This window comes from Limanda limanda, chromosome 1 (assembly GCF_963576545.1).
Source record: "Limanda limanda chromosome 1, fLimLim1.1, whole genome shotgun sequence".
Classification (NCBI taxonomy): Eukaryota; Metazoa; Chordata; class Actinopteri; order Pleuronectiformes; family Pleuronectidae; genus Limanda; species Limanda limanda.
Window position 1 is genome coordinate 7,313,992 of NC_083636.1, and position 20,419 is coordinate 7,334,410.

General features: G+C 41.2%; 2 protein-coding genes across 3 annotated transcripts; one reads left to right on the forward strand and one right to left on the reverse strand.

Annotated features, from left to right (window-relative positions):
* Positions 1-1,861: 1,861 nt before the first annotated feature.
* slc26a5 (solute carrier family 26 member 5) lies at positions 1,862-16,595 on the forward strand. Of its 2 annotated transcripts, none has more exons than XM_061078285.1 (18): positions 1,862-2,010; positions 3,617-3,926; positions 4,585-4,724; positions 4,926-5,036; positions 7,700-7,881; positions 8,110-8,274; positions 8,917-9,152; positions 9,368-9,515; positions 10,414-10,527; positions 10,616-10,693; positions 10,952-11,047; positions 11,754-11,860; positions 12,025-12,094; positions 12,194-12,286; positions 13,451-13,555; positions 14,307-14,510; positions 14,697-14,751; positions 15,712-16,595. In XM_061078285.1, exons 2-18 carry the CDS (start codon positions 3,751-3,753, stop codon positions 15,852-15,854), a joined length of 2,223 nt encoding a protein of 740 aa, XP_060934268.1. In that variant the 5' UTR covers positions 1,862-2,010; positions 3,617-3,750; the 3' UTR covers positions 15,855-16,595. The 2 variants fall into 2 exon arrangements, with proteins under 2 accessions (XP_060934268.1, XP_060934275.1); XM_061078292.1 differs by lacking the exon at positions 1,862-2,010 and adding an exon at positions 2,019-2,096.
* psmc2 (proteasome 26S subunit, ATPase 2) lies at positions 16,555-20,273 on the reverse strand. Its single transcript, XM_061078303.1, has 12 exons — positions 20,116-20,273; positions 19,784-19,821; positions 19,590-19,671; positions 19,341-19,440; positions 19,039-19,170; positions 18,850-18,922; positions 18,619-18,714; positions 18,321-18,485; positions 18,133-18,220; positions 17,759-17,961; positions 17,568-17,664; positions 16,555-16,820 (listed from the first exon to the last, which is right to left on the reverse strand). Exons 1-12 carry the CDS (start codon positions 20,186-20,188, stop codon positions 16,663-16,665), a joined length of 1,305 nt encoding a protein of 434 aa, XP_060934286.1. The 5' UTR covers positions 20,189-20,273; the 3' UTR covers positions 16,555-16,662.
* Positions 20,274-20,419: the final 146 nt, after the last annotated feature.

The following is a 20,419-nucleotide window of genomic DNA, read 5'->3' on the forward strand; positions in this document are numbered from 1 at the left end:
ACCCCTGGCCGTATTTAGCAACTAGTTCATAACTAGTCTTTTGTATTCACCACATCTCTGCGAGACCATTCTTCACCTTCTTCCCCGGAAACCTATCATGTCTGCTTTTCCATCTGTTTTACCACCTAACGGCCTGATATGAACCTGTCTCTCTGGTTTTATAGGTTCTGCACTAGTGTCCCTGTCTCAACTATGCCTCCTACATCCGGGAAAAACCTGCAACTTCTCGAAACTCCAGTTCAATTGTTGATTGCACTACACTTACATACCTGGTGCTTCTTCTATACTGTCCTGCTTATATCTAGAAACAGGTCTGTCTTGTGGTGTAATACTATTGTGCAGTTCACCTGACTCTGGAGGTGTTCTGTGTTGTCATGCTGCAGCTCTACACAACGATTCAGCCCCTTGAACCTGTGTATTACACTCTATCTATTGATATAATGACAACATCGGACCTCCCTACAGTCCAAAACAAAGAATTTGTCAGGCATCTTATTCATTAGGTCCTTGTATTGTGATTTTTTGGTTTTCTCTTTTTCTCATGACTCTCTTGAAAACAAGTTTTTCATCTTATTCAGATTTACAGATTACATCAAGATTAAATTTTAAAAAAAATCATGGAATTTCATCATTGTGTGTGTGGAAACGGAAAGCTCTTAGCATTTGCTCTTTTTGTACAGTGTGAGAAGTAATTGCAGGGCACAGGAGAAAGCTCGTGACTGCTACATGTGAAGGCTTGACTGCTCTGGATCTTGTTCTGCTTTCATCATCCAGCACCCTGCCCCCTAACACACAGAGAGCCACAGGAAGGGAAGAGCTCTCACTCTGATAGTAGCTTCAAGACATTGCTGCTCTCGTTGTGGGCCTGCAGCATCGATTTCATGTTTTCACAGAATTCCTCTAAATAAAAGTTCTTAAGAGCTAATAACCACCAGAATTAAGGTGGAAGTGTGTATAACCCACTGCCTCACCCTTCTGATGTACTGTTTTGTATTTGTATACCTCCCTTTACTACACTATCCATCTACCTATCTAGGAATATTTTTGTTGGTAGTCTGTAATCATTTTTCACAGCAGACGTTTTGACATGAAATAGGATGAAACTACAGGATTTTAATTAAAGCTCTGTGCCTAAACAGAGCAGAAGCTTAATCAATGTGATGATAAGATGTGAATTCATGTCAAAATGGCTGCCTTGAAATAGGTGTATTATACAAGGTGGCTTAGAGAGGTCGTTGCATTTCAAATTAAGATAACTTCATCTGTTTGAAAAAGAAAAGTCACAACACATGCAAATACAGAAAGGTGCTGCAGATTGTGAAAAACGACACCAGAAATGTTTCCAGGAGACCAACAAAGGTGATGAACCTGGCTGTAGTTCAATGCTTGGTGACATTAATTATGTCTGCTACTTGTCAGTGGTGATGGAACTTCATGCACGTGTTGTGAGTTTTTGCAGTGCATGTGTCGTCAAATTGATAAAGTTGTTTTTTCTTAATTTGCAGTGTGTTTATCTCTCTCAGCCGGCGTAAGTTCAGGGCAAAGTATAAGTAATGATTCAGCTGACTAAATTAAATATACAAGCTTATGGTGCTTTTAATTGGGCTGGGCAACAAATTATTATCATCACTGAATGAATATGTTAAACTAAAAGCTCTGGGACGACCATAGACTGGTGGATATAAAGATGTGACGTCAGGGCGCAGGAAATCCGCCGGCTTTAAAGATCAAAGCGCTTCCAAACTTCAGGACTACAAATGGGCTGACTGCAAGCGGACTGCGCATGCGTGAGGATCCGCGCTCAGGGCGGAAAGTGGAGACGGATTTCACAGCGGAGTCGTTCATCCTGTCGACACAGACCATCTGTGCTGTGTGGCAGAACTTGTGTGTGTGTGTGTGTGTGTGTTTTCGGTTAAAGGTCGATTCCTCTGTCCCAGCCTCCGCCACAGACTGAGACTAATAAATGTCCCGGAGCTGCAGCATCCTCACGGCGGCCGGAGGAGGACGGAGGTAAGAGCCTGTCTTCCATTAGCATCTTCGTGTTAGCTTCAGTGTGGAAGCGGAGGGAGCTCGAAAACCAGCGCACAGGGAGGATGGTGAGGCTGAACACCGGCTAACAGAGCTGAAACTTTCATATCAGTGTTATTTATGAAGAGATTAACTCGTATGTGGCAGCTAGCTGTGGCACTTCCGGTGACCCCCTCTCCTGACCGTGGACATCGGCGTGGAGAGGTTACCCTGTCGGGCTACACCTCCAACACTCAAAATACCAATACTCTGAATTTAATACTAAAAGAATAATATTTGCTCCTCAATTTGGTTGACAGTAGGATCCTTGAAACAACGTGGATGATTTCGTCATATTTTAGTATTGGGTGTGTTCCTCTTCTGCTGGTGCCGAGTCCACAAGTTGTTTCAAGTTGCATCATCAACAAACAGCATGGCGTGGAGATCACAACATTAGATGCCATCTAGCGATCAAGGCAAATTGGATAGCTTAAATTCAAGAGATAATAAGACATTGATATGTAACAGTAAAAACAAATGATGAGAAAAGTAATTAAATACATTGATTAAAAGAAACAATATTCCACAAGGTTGTGCAAGAAGAATGAATCATCTTGACATGAGTTGTCTTTGGCAGGACGTCTTGAATTCAATGCTGAAATGAACAATAAGATTTTCCATATTTAGCACCAAACAATCTAAAGAAAACAGTGTTGTGAGTTATTGTGGTGGCATTTGAACATATTTACAGCAAAATTTGTAAACTTGGTCAGTGTATGAAATGTTAGTCTTAAAACTAAATATTCAATGTAAATATCAAATCTTAATGTTAAATCTAAATCTGATTGTTAAATCTTTAATATTCGTTTTATTTGTAAATTGACAGTGATGTCAGTGGAAGTACCGACATTAAAGTTGTATTCGGCATTATCTCCCTGGGAGACAAAGGGTTGTCTTTGAAAGCCTTTTGGAAAATTACAGCAGTCTCATAATAACATAGAGTAACCATCCAGGTAAAAGCTGCAATTTCCTATTGGATAAAATTACTGTTTGTGTTCATTTGCCACCACAAACATTGGCCCTGGTGCCACAGCTTCATTTAGCTGACGCTTTTATCCAAAGCGACTTACAATAAGTGCAGGGTACAAACCCAGAACAACAAGAATCAGAATGATGAGCGAAATCATAAAAAAACACCAGAATGTGCCTTGTTAAGTGCATCTTTCTCAGTTTAAAATTTCTAAAAGGTAAATGTCTGCTCAGTGGCACCATCATTAGTCATTTTATTTCTCCCACACAAACCTCGACGCCATACAAGTTTGTAGAGCAAACTCTTTCCTAATAATAGATCACATATTATACAAAGGATATATTTGCATTAGCTTGCCAAAGATCCAATATTTATTGATAATCAGATAATATATTTACTAAAGGAGAAGGCCTTGCAAATCCTACTGTATTCTCTCGCTATCAGTGCAAAAGTGTACACAACTCAGAGGCCTGGTTGGTTATCATCTAGCTATCATTTAATAGTAGTGAAGCAAAAGGCAAAGCAGTCCTTATTGTAATGATAACCGCTGTATCTTGTCTGTTCTTGCCCCGGGAGCAGAAAACATAAAGTGCAGACAGATTAAAGTCGGAGCCATTAAAGGAATCAACAAGACACTGTCCAGGACAATGACGGAGACGAGCGAGTGGGGGACATAATAAACACTGGAAAGACAAAAGCTCTGATTCAACACCATGAGCCTGCCTGTGGACATGGAGCAAGATGGAGCTGTAGCCAGGGAGGATGCAGACTCGACGCTGATGTACAGGATAGAACGTCCAGTCTATAATGAAACCTCCATCCGGTCGCAGCTTCTCAGCCGCAAAACAAACTCCACCACCTGCAGGGAGCGGCTGGCAAATCACTTCAGGTAAGATTAAGCTGACAAATGTACTGTAGGATTTGTTCTGTGATGACAATCTTGCTATCTAAATGAGTCATATAACTTGTCAGAATTGTTTGTACAGAATTGTTTGTACATCTATAAAAGTAACATTAATATTGTCCTATTCTGATGTGATTGATCCGACTTAAAGATGTATTTCTCAAGTATCGTTCCTTGGGAAGCATAAGCATCATATACATTGTGATTGCCTGTTTTTGGCAGGATGTAGTGAAACAAGTCCTATTTGTTAGAATTAATAAACTTTTATATTTGACCCGAAGTTAAATAGGCAGGTAAGTTTTAGGCAAATTGTATTGCAATTATAAACGGGACAAAACACAAATCTAATGAAAGGGTGTGCTGTGTGTCCATGTTCATTATTTATTCATATATGAATCATTCATATCATTCTGCCAATTTGTGAAAAGGGTGGTACATCTAGAAATCTGTCTTATGTCTTGTCAGTGTTCATACCTAAACATTTGCAACCTGGGCTCAGGTGTCAGATAAGTGAAGATATCCCAAGAGACACTCTGTGTGGTTAAATAGATAAATACATTCTGGGATGTGTGTGAACAGATTGAATATATTTTTCTTAAATCACGAACTGATGCAGTGCTGAATCTTCTGTCGTATTCTGTAGGTGTTCTTCAGCGAGGGCCAAGGCAGTGGCTCTGAGCTCCATGCCCATCCTGACATGGCTGCCGTCCTATCCAGTCAAGCAGTACTTATTCTCAGATGTGGTCTCAGGTCTCAGCACGGGAATTGTGCAGCTCCCTCAAGGTCAGTGTCCCGCAGCTCCAGCTATGCTATGACACAAGGGTTAAACAGCGTGAAGGAGCAGCTGCTGACTCCCGAGCGGCTGCTGTTGGCCTCATACTGTCTTTGTTTTGGTTTATCCGCTGCTCTGAGGTTTTGATGCAATCACTTGGTCACTGGAACTGTTTATTTACAGCTCTCTCTCTCTCTCTCCCCGACCCACAGGTCTAGCCTATGCTATGCTGGCAGCTGTGCCCCCAGTTTATGGTCTGTACTCCTCCTTCTACCCTGTTCTGCTCTACACCTTCTTTGGCACGTCCAGACACATATCAGTAGGTGAGAAATTGACCAAAGGTTCTCATACAGACATAAATCTCCTCCTGCTGTGTTTGGTGCCAGTATGGAGATTTTTTGGTGTTACATCATGTCCTCATATGTGTTGTCCTGTAAAGATAATATTTAATTTTCAATGTGGGTTGTCAAAACAATAGGTTTTGCAGATGCATTTTGCAGATGGTCCCAGCCCCAGCTTCCTTAGTCACTGTTGCTTAGTTACTGTTGCTGTGCCTGCTTTTTGTTCCTGCACAGCTCACATTGCACTGATGTCTGATTTCGAACTTCTTGATGCTACAAAATGTATTTAAAAATGTTTTTAAGTAGTGGCATCATCTTGCTGATTTAAAGTAGAACTGTTGCAGGCAAATTTCATGAAGTAGTTGTACCTGGTGATTTATTTTGAAAATAGAATCATGCAAACAGGTTTTAGAACGCCACTTGATGGATATATACTGAACGTGACACTGTGCTATCGTGAAGCAAAGGCGGAATCAACATGTGAATTGGTTGCCATGGCGCTGCCAAAAGAGCACATTTTATGCAGCTGAAACTCAATTACAGCTGCCATTGTCTCCCGGAGCCTGACAGGTTCAGTACCCAGCATGAGGTGATAAAATGCAGCACGTTTGTTTTCATTGAATCATGGCTGCACAGCAACACTCTGGACACGGCCATCGAGCTGCAAGGTCCAACTCTGAGGTGTTTCTCAAATTCTGTGTTTGTGTCCAAAGTGCTAACTTTAAAAGACTCCTTCCCTGTTTGGGTCCTGGAGACACGCACTCAAGTGACACTTAAGCCTTATCGTTGAATAGCGATGGGGTGACCTTCAATGGAACACCAACAGAGAGGAAGTTGTCGTGACATCACTGCACAAGCTCCATTCTGCCTCAGACTGGATTTGTATGATGAGCGTCACAACGTAAATTCATCCCAAGTACAATATTTGGCAGTAGCGCCCCTTAAAAATGTTCACTGAGGGTCTTCCTATTCCTTCACTTCCCCAGTTTCCCGTCCCAGCTCATTATTGCTTGAAAATCCAGTCAGATTCTGTGTTTCTGGGGCAAAGTTCAGGAACTTCTGCAATAACCATGTCCTCAGCTGACTCAGGGAGTGGGATGGTGAAACTCACTCCACACCCTGACATCTTTGTGACTGTTCCAGGCCAGCTCATATGTCAGCTCTAACCTATGACTCCCTCTGACCAGTATATAATAAACTAAACCTGCTTCAACTTTTTAAAGTAACGACCTGATCTGAACAGTGTAGGGAATGCACAACAGAAAGCAGGTGGTTGCCCTATGAAATGGCCTTTTCTCAAAATGTAATCCAATCACAAGATAATGTGGAAATGATCCCTTAACTTCTGACTGAGAGTGCGTCGGAATAACTGGGCTGCTCTTCAAGTGCTGGGAAGTGCATGACCCCACAGTTCCCTGGAAATCCTGACAGTTCTCAGCACCAAGCCTGGATATAGAGCTAAGTTTAATTCAGACACAATGTTTGACAAAGGATGGTGATGTTTGATTGTGTTGTTAATCGGCTGCGTTTTCCTGAAGGCCATAAAAGATCACAATGACGTCCGATTAAGATTAGACAATTGGCTTAATGTTGCAAGGATTTTACAGTTTGATTGTACTTGATCCTTTGACAAAGTTCTTCTAATTCTTTCTTATGCCTCATGACACAGATGCAGCTGTTTTTAGCTGCAATTGTACTGTACTGCATAATATTATCAGGTGTTTCTGATGTTTGGTCAGTTATTTGAATTGTTGACTTTATGCTTTGACATTACACTCTGGTGGAAGGTTATTTGCAGGACTGTTGGATTCGATAGCATTCATCTTAGCTAGGTGTTCCTAATAAACCGACAGCTGAGTGTTTGTCACTGTGCAAAAAAATTGTTTTTATTTCTCAAAGGCCAAAAAATAGGGGAACAACACGTGTCTCGTAAGAAATGTTGTTGTTTGCAGGATTAACTAAACTCACAGAATATTTGAAAACTGTGCATTAAAAGGGCATTGGATAGACATAAGGGCAATAATAGACAATTACATAAAGCTATTAATTAGGTGTGATCAGTAACTTGTGTCCTGTACCTACTATGTCAACTGTGACAGAAGTCTGTTTAGATAGAGCCGGCTGTCTACACTCTCTGCCCCAGTATGTCAGCCAGAAGGTTTGGCAGCAGCCACAGTTTAGAGGTTTCATTGTACCATCAACATTTGCCCTTTTAGTTTAAGGAAATAACATATTTGTGCCATTTTAATAATAGCAATAATAAAACTTTTTTCAGTTCAGTTCAATTTTAAGGGTCAAATCATAACATAATAAGGTCAAGACCTTAAATTTATAGAGAAATCCCACAGTTCCCACAATTCCATTCCTATGCTGTAAGGTTAGTCAATGTTGATCCTGATCTACAAGTGCTCTCCATGTGCTCAGCTGACATGAGCAGCAGGATTATGATATTTCACTCACATGGCTACTTTGTTCTCAACAGTTTCGTCATTTTAAATGTCAGCTCTGACCTAATGGGTATAATTGCGGTTAGTGCCGGGATACATAACCTGTTACTTCGAAGACATACTACCCATGATGGTATTCTGGGCTAAGAAGAAGTTCTTCTATGACACAATATGTTTTTGTGTGTGTGTGTTCTTTAGGAACCTTTGCAGTTATAAGTCTGATGATCGGGGGGGTTGCCGTGAGGGAGGCCCCAGACTCGATGTTTCCACTCCTGACTGCGAATGGATCCAACATGTCTGCCGTCGTTGACACGGATGCTCGTGATGCCAGGAGGGTTCAGGTGGCCGTGATGCTCACCACCCTGGTGGGAATCATCCAGGTCAGCGTCCATCAACCCGCACACTCAATGAGCTGCCTTCATTCCCCACAGGGTGTTTGCTATTTGGTTAGGACATCAAATCATTATTTACTCAAAGCAGCAGGATGTCGGAATCACCAATGAAGTATTCACACTCATATGATTTCATGTTTTTATTTGAAACAAAGCTAAATAGATAGTCCTTATCCCCTTACCTCTTTCTTTATTTTGGTTTCCTTTTTTTTCCAGTTCGTCTTCGGTCTTCTCAGGTTTGGCTTCGTGGCGATCTACCTCACAGAGCCTCTGGTGCGAGGCTTCACTACAGCAGCAGCTGTGCATGTTTTCATCTCCCAGATCAAGTACCTGCTGGGGGTGAAGACACAGCGTTTCAGCGGACCCCTCTCTGTTATTTATGTGAGTTTGATTTCTTCTAGAGGGATTTTTGGTTGTTTTTTATCTGGGAGTGGAGAATATTATATTCTCTTTAAACGGAATTTAGCATGAATGTGCAGGTTTTTAAACATGGGTAAACCAGCAAAAAGGCAATTGTCTCTCCCATAGGACTGAGCATGTTTATATCTGTGTAGGAAAAGGGATTTCTATATTATTTTCAATGTTTCAAATGCACCAAAAAGGGTTTATAGCAGTATGTAGGCCAGTTATTTTTGTTTTGTTGAGGAGTTGAGATTTACAATCATGGCAAAGGAAGGCAACACAAGCATGGCTAAAATATAAGATGCACAGTATTAGAAATACAATCTTTAGAAAAGAAAACCAGTAAAAGGAATAGAAGTTAGTTACATATTTTACTTCAGTCTCTCCAAATGGAATGCCTCCTGAATGAGGTTTCAACAATTCTCAAACGATCCTTGAACAGGGATGAAGGTGATCTGTGGTTGAAATGCTAAAAAAACTGTTCAGACCTGGTTTTAACATCCGAGTGATACCATCATAAGTGATCAGCGTCCTGAGATCTGATCACTGAGGCATGTTTTTTTTTTGTTTACTTAAAAATGTATCATAATTGGTTACACTTTCCTCTCTCTCATACTTCAGAGCGCCAAGGCGGTATTCTCAGACATCGCCAGCACCAACGTCGCCACTCTCGTCCTGGGCCTTGCGTGTGTCATCCTCCTGTACTTTGTCAAAGACATGAATGATCGCTTCAAAAAGAAACTGCCTATCCCCATTCCTGGAGAGATTATCATTGTCATAGTGTCAACCGGCGTCTCGTACGGCCTGTCGCTATCAGCAGACTACAAGGTGGATATTGTTGGGAACATACCCACAGGGTAGGTTGTTAGTTTTTCATCGTCATGGGAATGTTTAGGATCTTAATGAATTTATTATTTTTAGTACAAGGAGATTATATTGAACTTGAGTTTTATATCTTCGTTGTAATTTTGTTGTTCTATTCCTCAAGCTGTTAAGTGAGACCTCATCTCAGCTGAAACATATTCTCACATGGGGATGGATGTATTACACATGTTTTTTTATGTGTCCTCAGGCTTCTCCCCCCTGCTGCCCCAGATTTCTCTCTGTTACCCAATCTGATCACAGACTCCTTTGCTTTAGCAATTGTGGGATTCTCAATGGACATCTCTCTGGCTAAGACCTTTGCCCTGAAGCATGGGTACAGTGTGGACGGCAACCAGGTGAGTGCAGACGTTTGAGAGGCCCCGGAAAATCCACATGTTCCGGCACATTGAACTCTGTCATGGATCAGCATGTTTGCACACAATTATGTAACCAGGTACCGTCTGCCTTTTCTGATAAACAGATTTTTTTAAAGATCGAGGTTAAGGATAAACCTGAAAGCGATTTTTTTTGCTATGTATACAGATTACCATGTTACTACTCACATTTTTTAGTGTAAACATGAAACAAAGACATGAAACAGGTCAAATGTTGCTGGTACAAGACAGTGGAGGTATAAGGGATGTGTTGCTGGTTAGTTGCAGGTCACTACTGTCCATGTCCCCACATTCTCTGGTTGACCGTGTAACCAGGTGTTTTCAGACGGGTGTTGGCCTCTGAGTAGAGCAATATGTTTACCGTACGTCGACACCAGCCTCGGCCCTTATCACCCAAGGCTCTTGAGTCTCTTTGTCTTTCCAAGTTGAGGTCATTGTCAGTGTCTCTGTTTTATCCTTAGATATTTGTATAATTCCAGTTTTGCATTCAGCACATTCCTCACTAGCTTGTTAGCAGACATTTTCCTTCTCTATTCTCAATTGGGCTCACTCGGACATTCTCTTGAATGTTCTGGAGAAATTGACTAGAAAATCTGGAAAACGTTTGGGCTTCAGTGCAGGTCCGATAGCAGCTCTAGATTCTCTCAGTAACCAGTAAATTATTGTACTAAGTTATGTTTTGTCTGTTTGAAGCCACAGTGGAAACAAAGACCTTGTTTTTTTTTGTTTATGCTTTGTTTTTGGTTCACGTTGCTCAATGACAGAGAAACTAGACAAAATAAACATAGGTCACCCTAACCTCATTGCAGAGTTTATACGTTGATGATTGGTTTATTTGAATGACTTGCTCTACCCTCAGGAGCTGATTGCCCTAGGTCTGTGTAACTTCATCAGCTCTTTCTTCCAAACCTTCGTCGTCTCTTGTTCCATGTCAAGAAGCCTGGTGCAGGAGAGCACAGGAGGGAAAACACAGGTGACACACACACACACAATTTGGATTGTTAATCTTTGATTAGGCGAAGAGATGATGTTGATCATTTTGTGTGTGTGTGTGTGCTCAGATCGCGGGGCTGCTGGCGTCTCTCGTGGTTCTGGTGGTGGTTGTGGCCATTGGTTTTGTGTTCCAGCCACTCCCTCAGGTGGGTGCCACTGTGGAGCTGATGGAGCAGAGGTTCCAGCTTCCTGTGTGGCAGCTCGCCATCACAGGTGGAGCTGCACGCATTTTTCATTTTCTTATCAGTCTGTTGAACAAAGGCTGACAGCTGCACCGATACAGCCTCCAAGTCACTAAAACTAGTAAAACTGCATGTGTTACCTGATGAGATCAGAAGACTGTCAGACTTTTTAAATGTGTTCTTACATTGCTCTGTTCACTATTGTCTTTCTGTGTTTCTCAGACTGCGCTGGCTGCCATCATCATGGTCAACTTGTTGGGGATGTTCAAACAGTTTAGAGACATTCCTAATCTGTGGAGGACCACTAAGATCGAACTGGTCAGTGTGTTGAAATTAAACCTAACATCAGAAATGTCCCTGTGTAGTCGAGCCCCTCAGGCAGCAGCCAATGAAAACCTGAAGATGCAAAACAAACTGATCCAGGTCTTGTATGTTTTTTTTTACGCTGTGGTTCTGGATGGATGTGATTTAAACTGTGATGAGTCTCTTCACTCAAAATAGCCCTCGTTACCATGAGCAACACATACTGTGACTTCAGCAGCTGTTGTTTACTGCCACTGTACTTTATCATTTTGTTTATGTACGCTCTGTAACAGAGTTTACTTGTGACGCAAGACACATTTCGGAAGGGACATTGACAGTAAAGCACGATCTAATCCAATCATTGTTTAGCCTGGGAAAAAAACATGCCAAGTTAAACATGAAGTGATTCATATAACCTCCATTCTCTAAGCTGATTTGTACAGCTGATGGTTATAAATTTAGATTTTCAAGGTACTTAATGTCTCACTGTGAGCCTTGGTTACATGCTGGTGTGTACCAGTTTGTTCCCTCTCATAGGAGGAAGAGAGGATGAAGCTGTTTCTACTTTCTCTATAATAATAATAATAATCTCATTGTTATAGCACTTTTCAATAAAAGTAAGAAAACAATTTTAAATATACAAATTGTAAAAGTCATAGATGTCATGCAATAAAAGCTTAGCTTGTTTGTTTATTTCTGTTTCTTCCCTTTTTTCTCTCAGTTCATCTGGCTGGTAGCTTTCGTAGCGTCTGTGCTGCTGGGCCTGGATTTTGGACTCCTAGTGGCCATTGTGTTTGCCATACTAACAGTCATCTACAGAACACAGAGGTACTGATGACAGGTGTCTTTATTCCCCTTATTTGCTGCATACACCTAATGTCATGTTTCATAAGATGTGCAGAAGATTCAGGCTGGAAAATGCTCTGAGCATGCTCGCTGAAGATTTGAGTTCAAAAGGGAAATTTCAACCTCTGACATTTCTTGTCTTTCAGCTCCAAAAGTGCCGTTTTGGGTTATGTTCCTGGTACTGGGCTGTACTGTGATGTGGATGAGTATGAGGAGGTGAGTCTGTGGGATATGAAAAAAATAAACAACACTTCAGTCTTAACGCAGGATAAAAAATTTTCCAACAGGTGATTTTGTTATGTGTTTTGTTCCCAGGCAGTTGAATATGAGGGGATTAAGATTTTCCACTGCAACTCTTCCATCTACTTTGCCAACAGTGACCTTTATGTGAATTCCCTCAAGGAGAAGGTAATCCTATCCACTTTGTGAGTGTGTGTGTGTGTGTATAGCCTATTTACATCTAGAATTGAACAATGTTGTGTCCATATTGAGGTGTTGATTCTGCTGTTTTGAAGGATGTAGTCTGTGATGCTGTTGCTGCTGAACTCTATTGTGTTGTACAATCTACCCAATTCCACAAACGTCTGTATGTGAAACGCAAATCTTTGAACCTTTCATCTGATCAGCTTCACACTTGGTATGTGTATTGTTGAACGCCCACGGACGTGAAGTGTCAGAATTTGTGCCTTTTGCACTGACTATACACTTAATATTAAAACAAAGTTAATAAACAGGTGACCAATGCTCTTCAGAAGTCAGTGGGTGTTGGTCAGTGGGTCTTCCTCTACATCCTAAATAATAATAAATAAATCATAGGCTACATCCTCCCAAATGATCTGACGGTTGGATCCACTCATTTCCAAAATTAACTTAATAGAAACTGAACATTAGAACATACATCAAAGGAGGATTTGTGTTGCTATTGGACTGTTTTAGTTTCAGCTACGTGTTCCTAGTTATTCTATTGTTTTGATCTGTATAATTGTGCACATAGCATCTGTCATGATCTAACTGTATTCACTCCTTAGAACCATGTAGTTTAATAATAATGTGAAACACAATAATCCCTGAAGACACATTAAATACTCATCTTAGCTGTGAAACTTTAAGTAGAACATCCTGTGTGCAATACTCTCCGTTAACAGGATGATATAAGCCTGATGACAGCATGTACTTACAGTTTGTGGTAAACAAACTGAAGTGAACCTGTCTAATTTAAAGGAACAATTGCACATTTTAGGAAATATACATTTAATCAATCAATCAATCAAATTGTATTTGTAAAACCCATATTCATATATTTACAGTGTGTGTCTTAGTCTGCTGAACAGGGTGTAAGACCCCCAACGAAAAAGAAGAAAAACTGTGTTTTAATTCCTTTCTGGTCAATGGGATTTTGTCCTCTTTGTACAAATGATTCCCTTGTATTATGCTGCGTATTTCATACGGCAGAAAGATCAAGTTTAAAACTGCCTCTGGATTTTGAATGCACATTTCTAAAAGTACAACATCAAGCTATTTTCACTTTTGAAAAGTTTCCTCTCGTTCACCGTGATGTCGATGTCTTCACAGACGGGAGTGATCCCTGAAAACCTACAAGCTGCAAAAAAAAAAGCCAGGAAAAAACAGGAGAAGGCAAACGGCAACCACAACGCACAACTGAGTATCTGTGTCAAGGTGAGTCAATATGTGCTCTGTCAGCTTTGTGGACTGTGTAAACATGACTGGTGCTTCAAGTTCAAATTGTTCACTCAGGGGATTGTGTAGATCCTGTTTCCCAAGTTCTACATTTAGAAAAAACAACAACAGCAGGTTTTTTACAGACCATGTTTCCTTGAAAGGTAGTGATTGAATTACAGGGATTGTTTGTGCACAGCTTTTGTGACGAGATGGAAATCAATCTATGTAGAACATTTAATTAATCCAACCCATGATCACCAGTGTTCACTTGCAGTAATAGTGAAGGGGGAAAGACACGCCTGTTGAGCTTAACAAAGCTTCCACATACTTAAAGCACCATGTCTAGAATGTGGACATTCCTAAATCTGATTTCCCCAGTTTTAGCAACGTGGTTGTATTCCTCCGCCAACCAGTGCAGTTTCAGTCTACATGAACCGACTCAAGGAAGACTTTAAATATCATGTTCAAAAGGACAAAAAACATGATATACTCGGCAGCTCTGCCCTTGACATTTTGAACCCCAAATTCTAATGAATTTATCCTCGTGTCCAAATTAACATTTGTGCCAAATTTCAATAAATACCTTCAAGGCATTTTTAATCATATTGTTCAAAAGAATGAGACGGATTCGCAACCCAAAAAACATAAAGCCATTGAAAATACACACAACTAACACAACACATAACTAACCTGAGATTCCTTGACTTGTTGAAATCCTTTCATAAAAATTCAGTTTCTTTGGTTGTAGTACAAAAATCAGGAAGTGTCTGAGGTTTTGTCCAATAACCACTTGTTGGAGGAGCACAGGAACGGTGCTTCAGGGGACCGCAGCGCCGAATCCAACACAGAAGAGGTGGTTCACCTCAGACCTCCCAGCACCGTCCACTCCATCGTCCTGGACTGGACGCCTGTCACCTTTGTCGACTCTGTGGGAGCCAAAGCCATCAAACAGGTACCTTTCTCTTTTTTTTAACCCTGTTGTCAGTGTCATAATATTAGGAGGAAATGTTTTGTGTAAGTTTCACTCCTCTGCTGTTTCATTGGAGGAATTTGTCGTATATTTTTTCTTCAGAACTTGAATGTCTAAACAACCTTTCCTGTCACTTGAAGTCACTAAGTGTGTGGTGTGTGTCTGCAGGTCATCAAGCAATACGCAGATGTGGATGTGCAGGTGGTGATAGCAGCCTGCAGCCGTAAGTCATCATGATATTTCTCCACATTTCTAGACAATCACAGGAACTGTTACTATGATTTTTATCAGTCACTCAGGACAGACAGGAAAAGTTTGATGACTCCCAGTTTGAAGTTTATAGTGATGTGGGAACTTCTCACTTTCGATTCACTCGTGCTGCGCCTGAACTCTTGACCCTTGTTTATGCTCTGGAGCTACTAAACGAGTTCTCCTCATACAGTTCTGCAATATACTGTCACTTTTTATTGTTTGTGTTCTGGAGGTTTTTATTAACAGTCAATGGTGCAGAGTGAAGTTGGAAAGCTTGGTGTTCATCCTACCTGGTTTATCTGCAGTGAAGATTTTATAATCAGTGTTTTTTTCATCAAATTATACAGAATTAGTGTAGTTACTGTTTATGTGTGATTTATATACATGTTTGAATTATTTACTCAGCGTCTGTTACTGCTGCATACACTTGTAAGTCAGCTATTTTAGAGGTATGGCAAGAAACACACTCTTCGGACCTAAGTTCACAACTTAAAAAAATAAAAGCTCTGTAATTCAGCTTAATAGAAGGCATTGCAGCAACAAAGCAAACGTTGCGCTTTTACTTTGAAGAGAAACTGCCAAACAGGAAAGGGTTCATGAATGTTGTTGCCATGCCACAGATCAGAAAAGGGGTTAATTAAAAACCGATCATAAGGATTTACTGCAGAACTATTGTGATAAGGCCACAAGTAGCAGGTTTTACCTCAGTGAACTGGCAACATTTGATTGTAAAGACCCTCTAAGGTCTCAGCAGCAGTATTATTACAGAGAGTAATAAACTATGTGAGGGTGGCGTCACACTGAAGCTCTTTCACAGTTTTTGCCGGAGGCCTGCGATTACATTCCTTCGTTAAAAACGGGTTAACATAAATACTCTTGTATGAACATAGCTTGTCTGACTGTCTTTTCAATCTGTGCTTTATTCTGAAAGGAGTTGTGTTGGCTGACCTGGACACCTTACAGTTCTTCACCGGGGTCATGACCACAGACATGGTGTTCCCCACAGTCCACGACGCCGTGCTGCACTGCACTAGTCCCCGTCCCGCAGCTGCTCCGGCCAATGAGCTGACCTGATAGCAGGCGACACCTGCGGCCGAGAACAGATCAGCAGTTCTGACTTTGACTGAAAATGTTGGTGGTGCCACAACCGGGAGATGGATGGACGTCACAGTAGAGATGAACTTAATCAATGTGTGATGGTGCTGCAGGTTTTCCATCATGTGGTGCACTCCTGATTCTGACAGGATACAGTGTAAGTGCCCTAAGCAGCGAGATAGCTAAGTGCCATGAGGTTTTTATCCACTCACACATTCGGGATCAAGTTTCAAGCCTCATTTTGTTCATCTTCTCTCCAGAGGGAATTATTTAGACTTTAATATATTTGTAGTTCTATTGAAGTTGTCACTGCTCTGCTGGAAGGACTAAGTCTTTAGTAAGCTGCTGCTGTATGAGTGACATTGTCAGTGTCTTCTGTAAGAGTCCAGTCTGCTGTTTTCAAATGTGCTAGTTGAAGAAGTTGGGTTCTGATGCTAAATGTTTGTCTAAGATTTTCTGCTGTATTTCTGTGTAATTGTGTATTTAAACAAGCAAAACTGAAAATGAGTCAATTTGCAGTATTATGTTTGTTATAGTACATTTGCATTACAGTCAACGCTAATGTTAAACATTGTGATGGTCATATTTTAGAACAAAGTGTTTTCTTAAAGTTGTTACTGTAAAACACAGGATGCCTTGAGGTCATTTGACAATATTGAACAAAGAATTGAGACTTAACTCTGGAATAAACTTTATTTTTAACCGACAACAAAAGAACAATATTTTTCGCAGTTTGTTTTGCTTCTTTGATGGTGGAACGCAAACGTTGAAAGTCACGCACTCGCACTCAGTTGTAGGTCATGTATCTGGGGGTGGCGCTGAACTTGGCGTAGGACTTGATGACCTTGTTGACGGCCTCCAGGAAGTCCTTCTCTGTGGCGATCTTCCTGCGAGCACGGATGGCGAACATGCCTGCCTCTGTGCACACACTGCGGATCTCGGCGCCTGTCAGGAAACACCCATTAAATTTGTCTTTGAGGACGAACAGGAAGTTCAGAAGTTCACGCAGCAAACCCCTCAGATTGGAGGTTCCAGAGTTTTGGATCAGATACTTCTGGGGCTATTTTTTTAACAAGACGGTATCAATCTTTTAATGCAGGTCTACATCTGCCCCAGATTTTAGCTTGTAATAGAAAAAAACCCTGAAAACAAACTTTAGAGCCTGTGTCTTCATAATATGAAGAAAAGCTGTTTCTCAAAAAAAAACATTTATAAAGATAAGGGTTCTAATGAAATTTAACATATACAAATAGAGAATGAATTTCACTGAAACACTTAAACCTTAGGTTAATCAGAGAAAGTCAGACCCATGTCATTTGGAGATACATGGTATTGACTTGAACGTGAAAGAACGATGTTACAGTGCACCCGTGTGGTCATAAATGAGTCCTGCAGAGTGTACTAGACTAGATTTTAACTCCTGTAAAACTGACAATTAACAAATTAAATGTGTTTTTTATGAGGAAAAAAAACTCTGCTTTTTTACTCCTTAAATGCTCATCAATGCTCCTGAGACTCTGGAATGAACATTTTAAAACAGGAAGAAAGGGGGACAATAGATAAAATGGAGCTACAGACGTTGATAGCGTATTGACATAAGGAAATGGAGGGAGAAGATGTTGAGGAGTGGAAACACAGTGAGAATTTTAGTCTAATTAAGACAGATGATGGCGCGATTGATGCCAGTCTTACCAGTGCTGTTTGGACAGAGGCGGGCCAGCAGCTCAAAACGAATATCTCTCTCCACACTCATAGAGCGGGCATGGATCTTGAAGATGTGTGTGCGACCCTTAAAAAACACAAATTGTAAAGTGGTAAGGTCGAGACGTTCATTAAAGAAAAAGTAAATATGTCTGCGTATCTTGATAACACCTAGAGCTCACCTCAAGGTCGGGCAGGCTGAACTCGATCTTCCTGTCTAGACGCCCAGGTCTCATCAGGGCCGGGTCCAGGGTGTCAGGCCTGTTGGTGGCCATTAGAACTTTGATGTTGCCACGCGGGTCGAAGCCGTCCAGTTGGTTGATGAGCTCCAACATGGTCCTCTGCACCTCGTTGTCTCCTCCGGCACCATCGTCAAAACGAGCACCTGTGGAGTTCAAGCACAAAGGACAAGTATTATACAACTATATTCACTTCATTACAATGATGTTGTTTTTTTTACACTTGTTCCTAAAATGGCTATCAGTATTTTTAAGAAAAAGTGGCGCAACTAATATTTTCACACATTAGATAATAGGGCATTGTGGGTAAGAATCACCTCCAATAGCATCAATTTCATCAAAGAAGATCAGGCAGGCCTTCTTAGTGCGGGCCATCTCAAACAGCTCACGCACCATCCTGGCTCCCTACAGACAAACAAAGGGAAACAAAGGGAGTGAGTCTTTAAATCAGTCCACATTTACAATCTAAACAACAGCAACACTTTGACTGCCAAGCTCCTCTTACCTCTCCCACATACTTCTGCACCAGCTCAGAGCCGATGACTCTGATGAAGCAGGCGTCGGTCCTGTTGGCCACAGCACGGGCGCACAGGGTCTTTCCTGTTCCGGGGGGCCCAAAGAGCAGGACACCTTTCGGTGGCTCAATACCCAGATTGACAAACCTTTCAGGCTGTTTAGAAGAAAAACAAACAATGCGCATGTTTGTGTGTGTGTGTATTTAGTCTCTTCCACAAGGAAAAGAAGCAGTTGAGAGAAGAGACAGAATTGCCATAGATCGATGACAAGCATTTGTAAACACTTACATGCAGCAGGGGGGTCTCAACAACTTCTCTCAGCTTCTCAATCTGCTCCTTACATCCACCAACATCACTGTACGTCACATCAGGCTTCTCCTCCACCTACAGTGCAACATTTGGACAAAGAGTGTTGTTGAAAAGTTGAAAAGGGCAACATTTACCAGGGCAATTCAGAGTTTTCCCACCGAAAAACGTCAAAACTAAAATGTTTATACATGTCCGGCAGTGGATCCATACCTGCATCATGGTGACAGTGGGGTCAATCTTGGGAGGCAGAGGAATATGGATTTGATACTTGTTTCTGTCAACACTGCATAAGCAAAAGAGACGTGATGGTTAGCGGATTGTATTACCACACACCTCAAATAGATAAATGTGATGATGATATTTGATACTATATTAAATACACTAATACTCATGTCTCACCCGACTCTCATGCCCTCCTCAATGTCAGTTGGAGCCACCTGGTCGCTCAGGTCCACCACAAACTTGGCAAACTGTTTGACATTGATGATGTATTTTGGGTCCTCCGAGTCGGCGTTGATGATCTTTGTGCATCTGTGAGGTGGAAATAAATTCAGGAAAGGTAATGTTAACACTTATTTTTAATGCAGGTATCCAGTTGATTTAACAATCATTAACGCAGGACATACACAAAACGCAAGAAAAGTCTAGAAATATTTTTGAATGATCTTGTTTTTTTCTAATTTGGACCAAGTATGGTGTACCTTGCCACCTGCAGAGGCTGTTCACTCTGCAGAGTCTGTTTGTCAGCAGCCAGATCCCAGAGTGCAGGTGGAGCCAGGCCGGTGTCTGACTCCTTAATACCTGGCAAAGCAAATAATAGTAAAATCAAAAAACCCATCACACATTAAATGCATAATGACACAAAAAAGAAAATGGCCCCATGTGTGTCACTGTCAGGACACTGTCAGCTCTGGTGTCATTTAAAGTGAGTTGATGGATTCCCCCCCCACCTGTCAGCTCGTTGATCTTCTTGAGCAGCTGCTGGATGTCATCTTCCACTTGTTTGATCTGTCTGGAGTAGGTGCTTTGACCCTGGAGAGAAAACAGCAAAACACAACTTAGTGCTACTTAGAAATTTAAAGATACTGCGAGTGTGACCAATTTCAAAAGTCAAGATCCCAACAGATACAAAGTCCGAACTTACATATGTTTTCAGCAGCGCGATGTCCCCTTCATCTAAAGCTGTGAGTAGAAAAACAACATCAGTGAAGGGTCACTCTGTCAGCAGGCCGCGAGCACTGAACTGAGACGTGACGTTAAATTTATACAAGACAAATTACTATATATAAGCTATTCAGTTGTTTTAGCATCGGGCATCTTGAAACATTACGTTTATTGAACAACAGTTTAACCTTAACCAGTAGTAAACCAGCGGGTTGTTTGTCGAGCTGAGCTAACGTTAGCAATAAAGCTAATGTCGGCGTCAAAGAACCTTTTACTCTTTCTAGAAACTAACGTGTAAATGTTTAAACGTACATCTGATAGGACCCTCATCCTTTTCCTCCTTTTCCTTGGTTTTCCTCTGGTCGTCTCCCAGATAATCCGGCATTTTCCCTCTGAATCAACTGCTTCCACAAAGAGACGACGCTGCTCCTGCAGCTAAACTGAACAATTACACAGCAGCTTTGGGTTTCCGCTTCTGTGCTCCACTCACCGGAAGTACGGGACGGACTTTTATTTACGGAGTACCAACAATAAAAAGAAAAATGTCGTCATAAATAAAATATTCTTATAAACACTCCGATCATAGATGTTATAAAATTATTATATTAATATGTGA

Coding starts and splice junctions, on each gene's coding strand:
- slc26a5 (XM_061078285.1), top strand. CDS start 3,751: ATGAGCCTGCCTGTGGACATGGAGCAAGATGGAGCTGTAGCCAGGGAG. Junction 4,725..4,925: donor AATTGTGCAGCTCCCTCAAG/GTCAGTGTCCCG, acceptor CCCGACCCACAG/GTCTAGCCTATGCTATGCTG. Junction 12,095..12,193: donor ATGTGGATGAGTATGAGGAG/GTGAGTCTGTGG, acceptor TTTTGTTCCCAG/GCAGTTGAATATGAGGGGAT.
- psmc2 (XM_061078303.1), bottom strand. CDS start 20,188: ATGCCGGATTATCTGGGAGACGACCAGAGGAAAACCAAGGAAAAGGAG. Junction 19,822..20,115: donor GGATGAGGGTCCTATCAGAT/GTACGTTTAAAC, acceptor TTCTACTCACAG/CTTTAGATGAAGGGGACATC. Junction 19,441..19,589: donor GAAGATCAACGAGCTGACAG/GTGGGGGGGGAA, acceptor TTGCTTTGCCAG/GTATTAAGGAGTCAGACACC.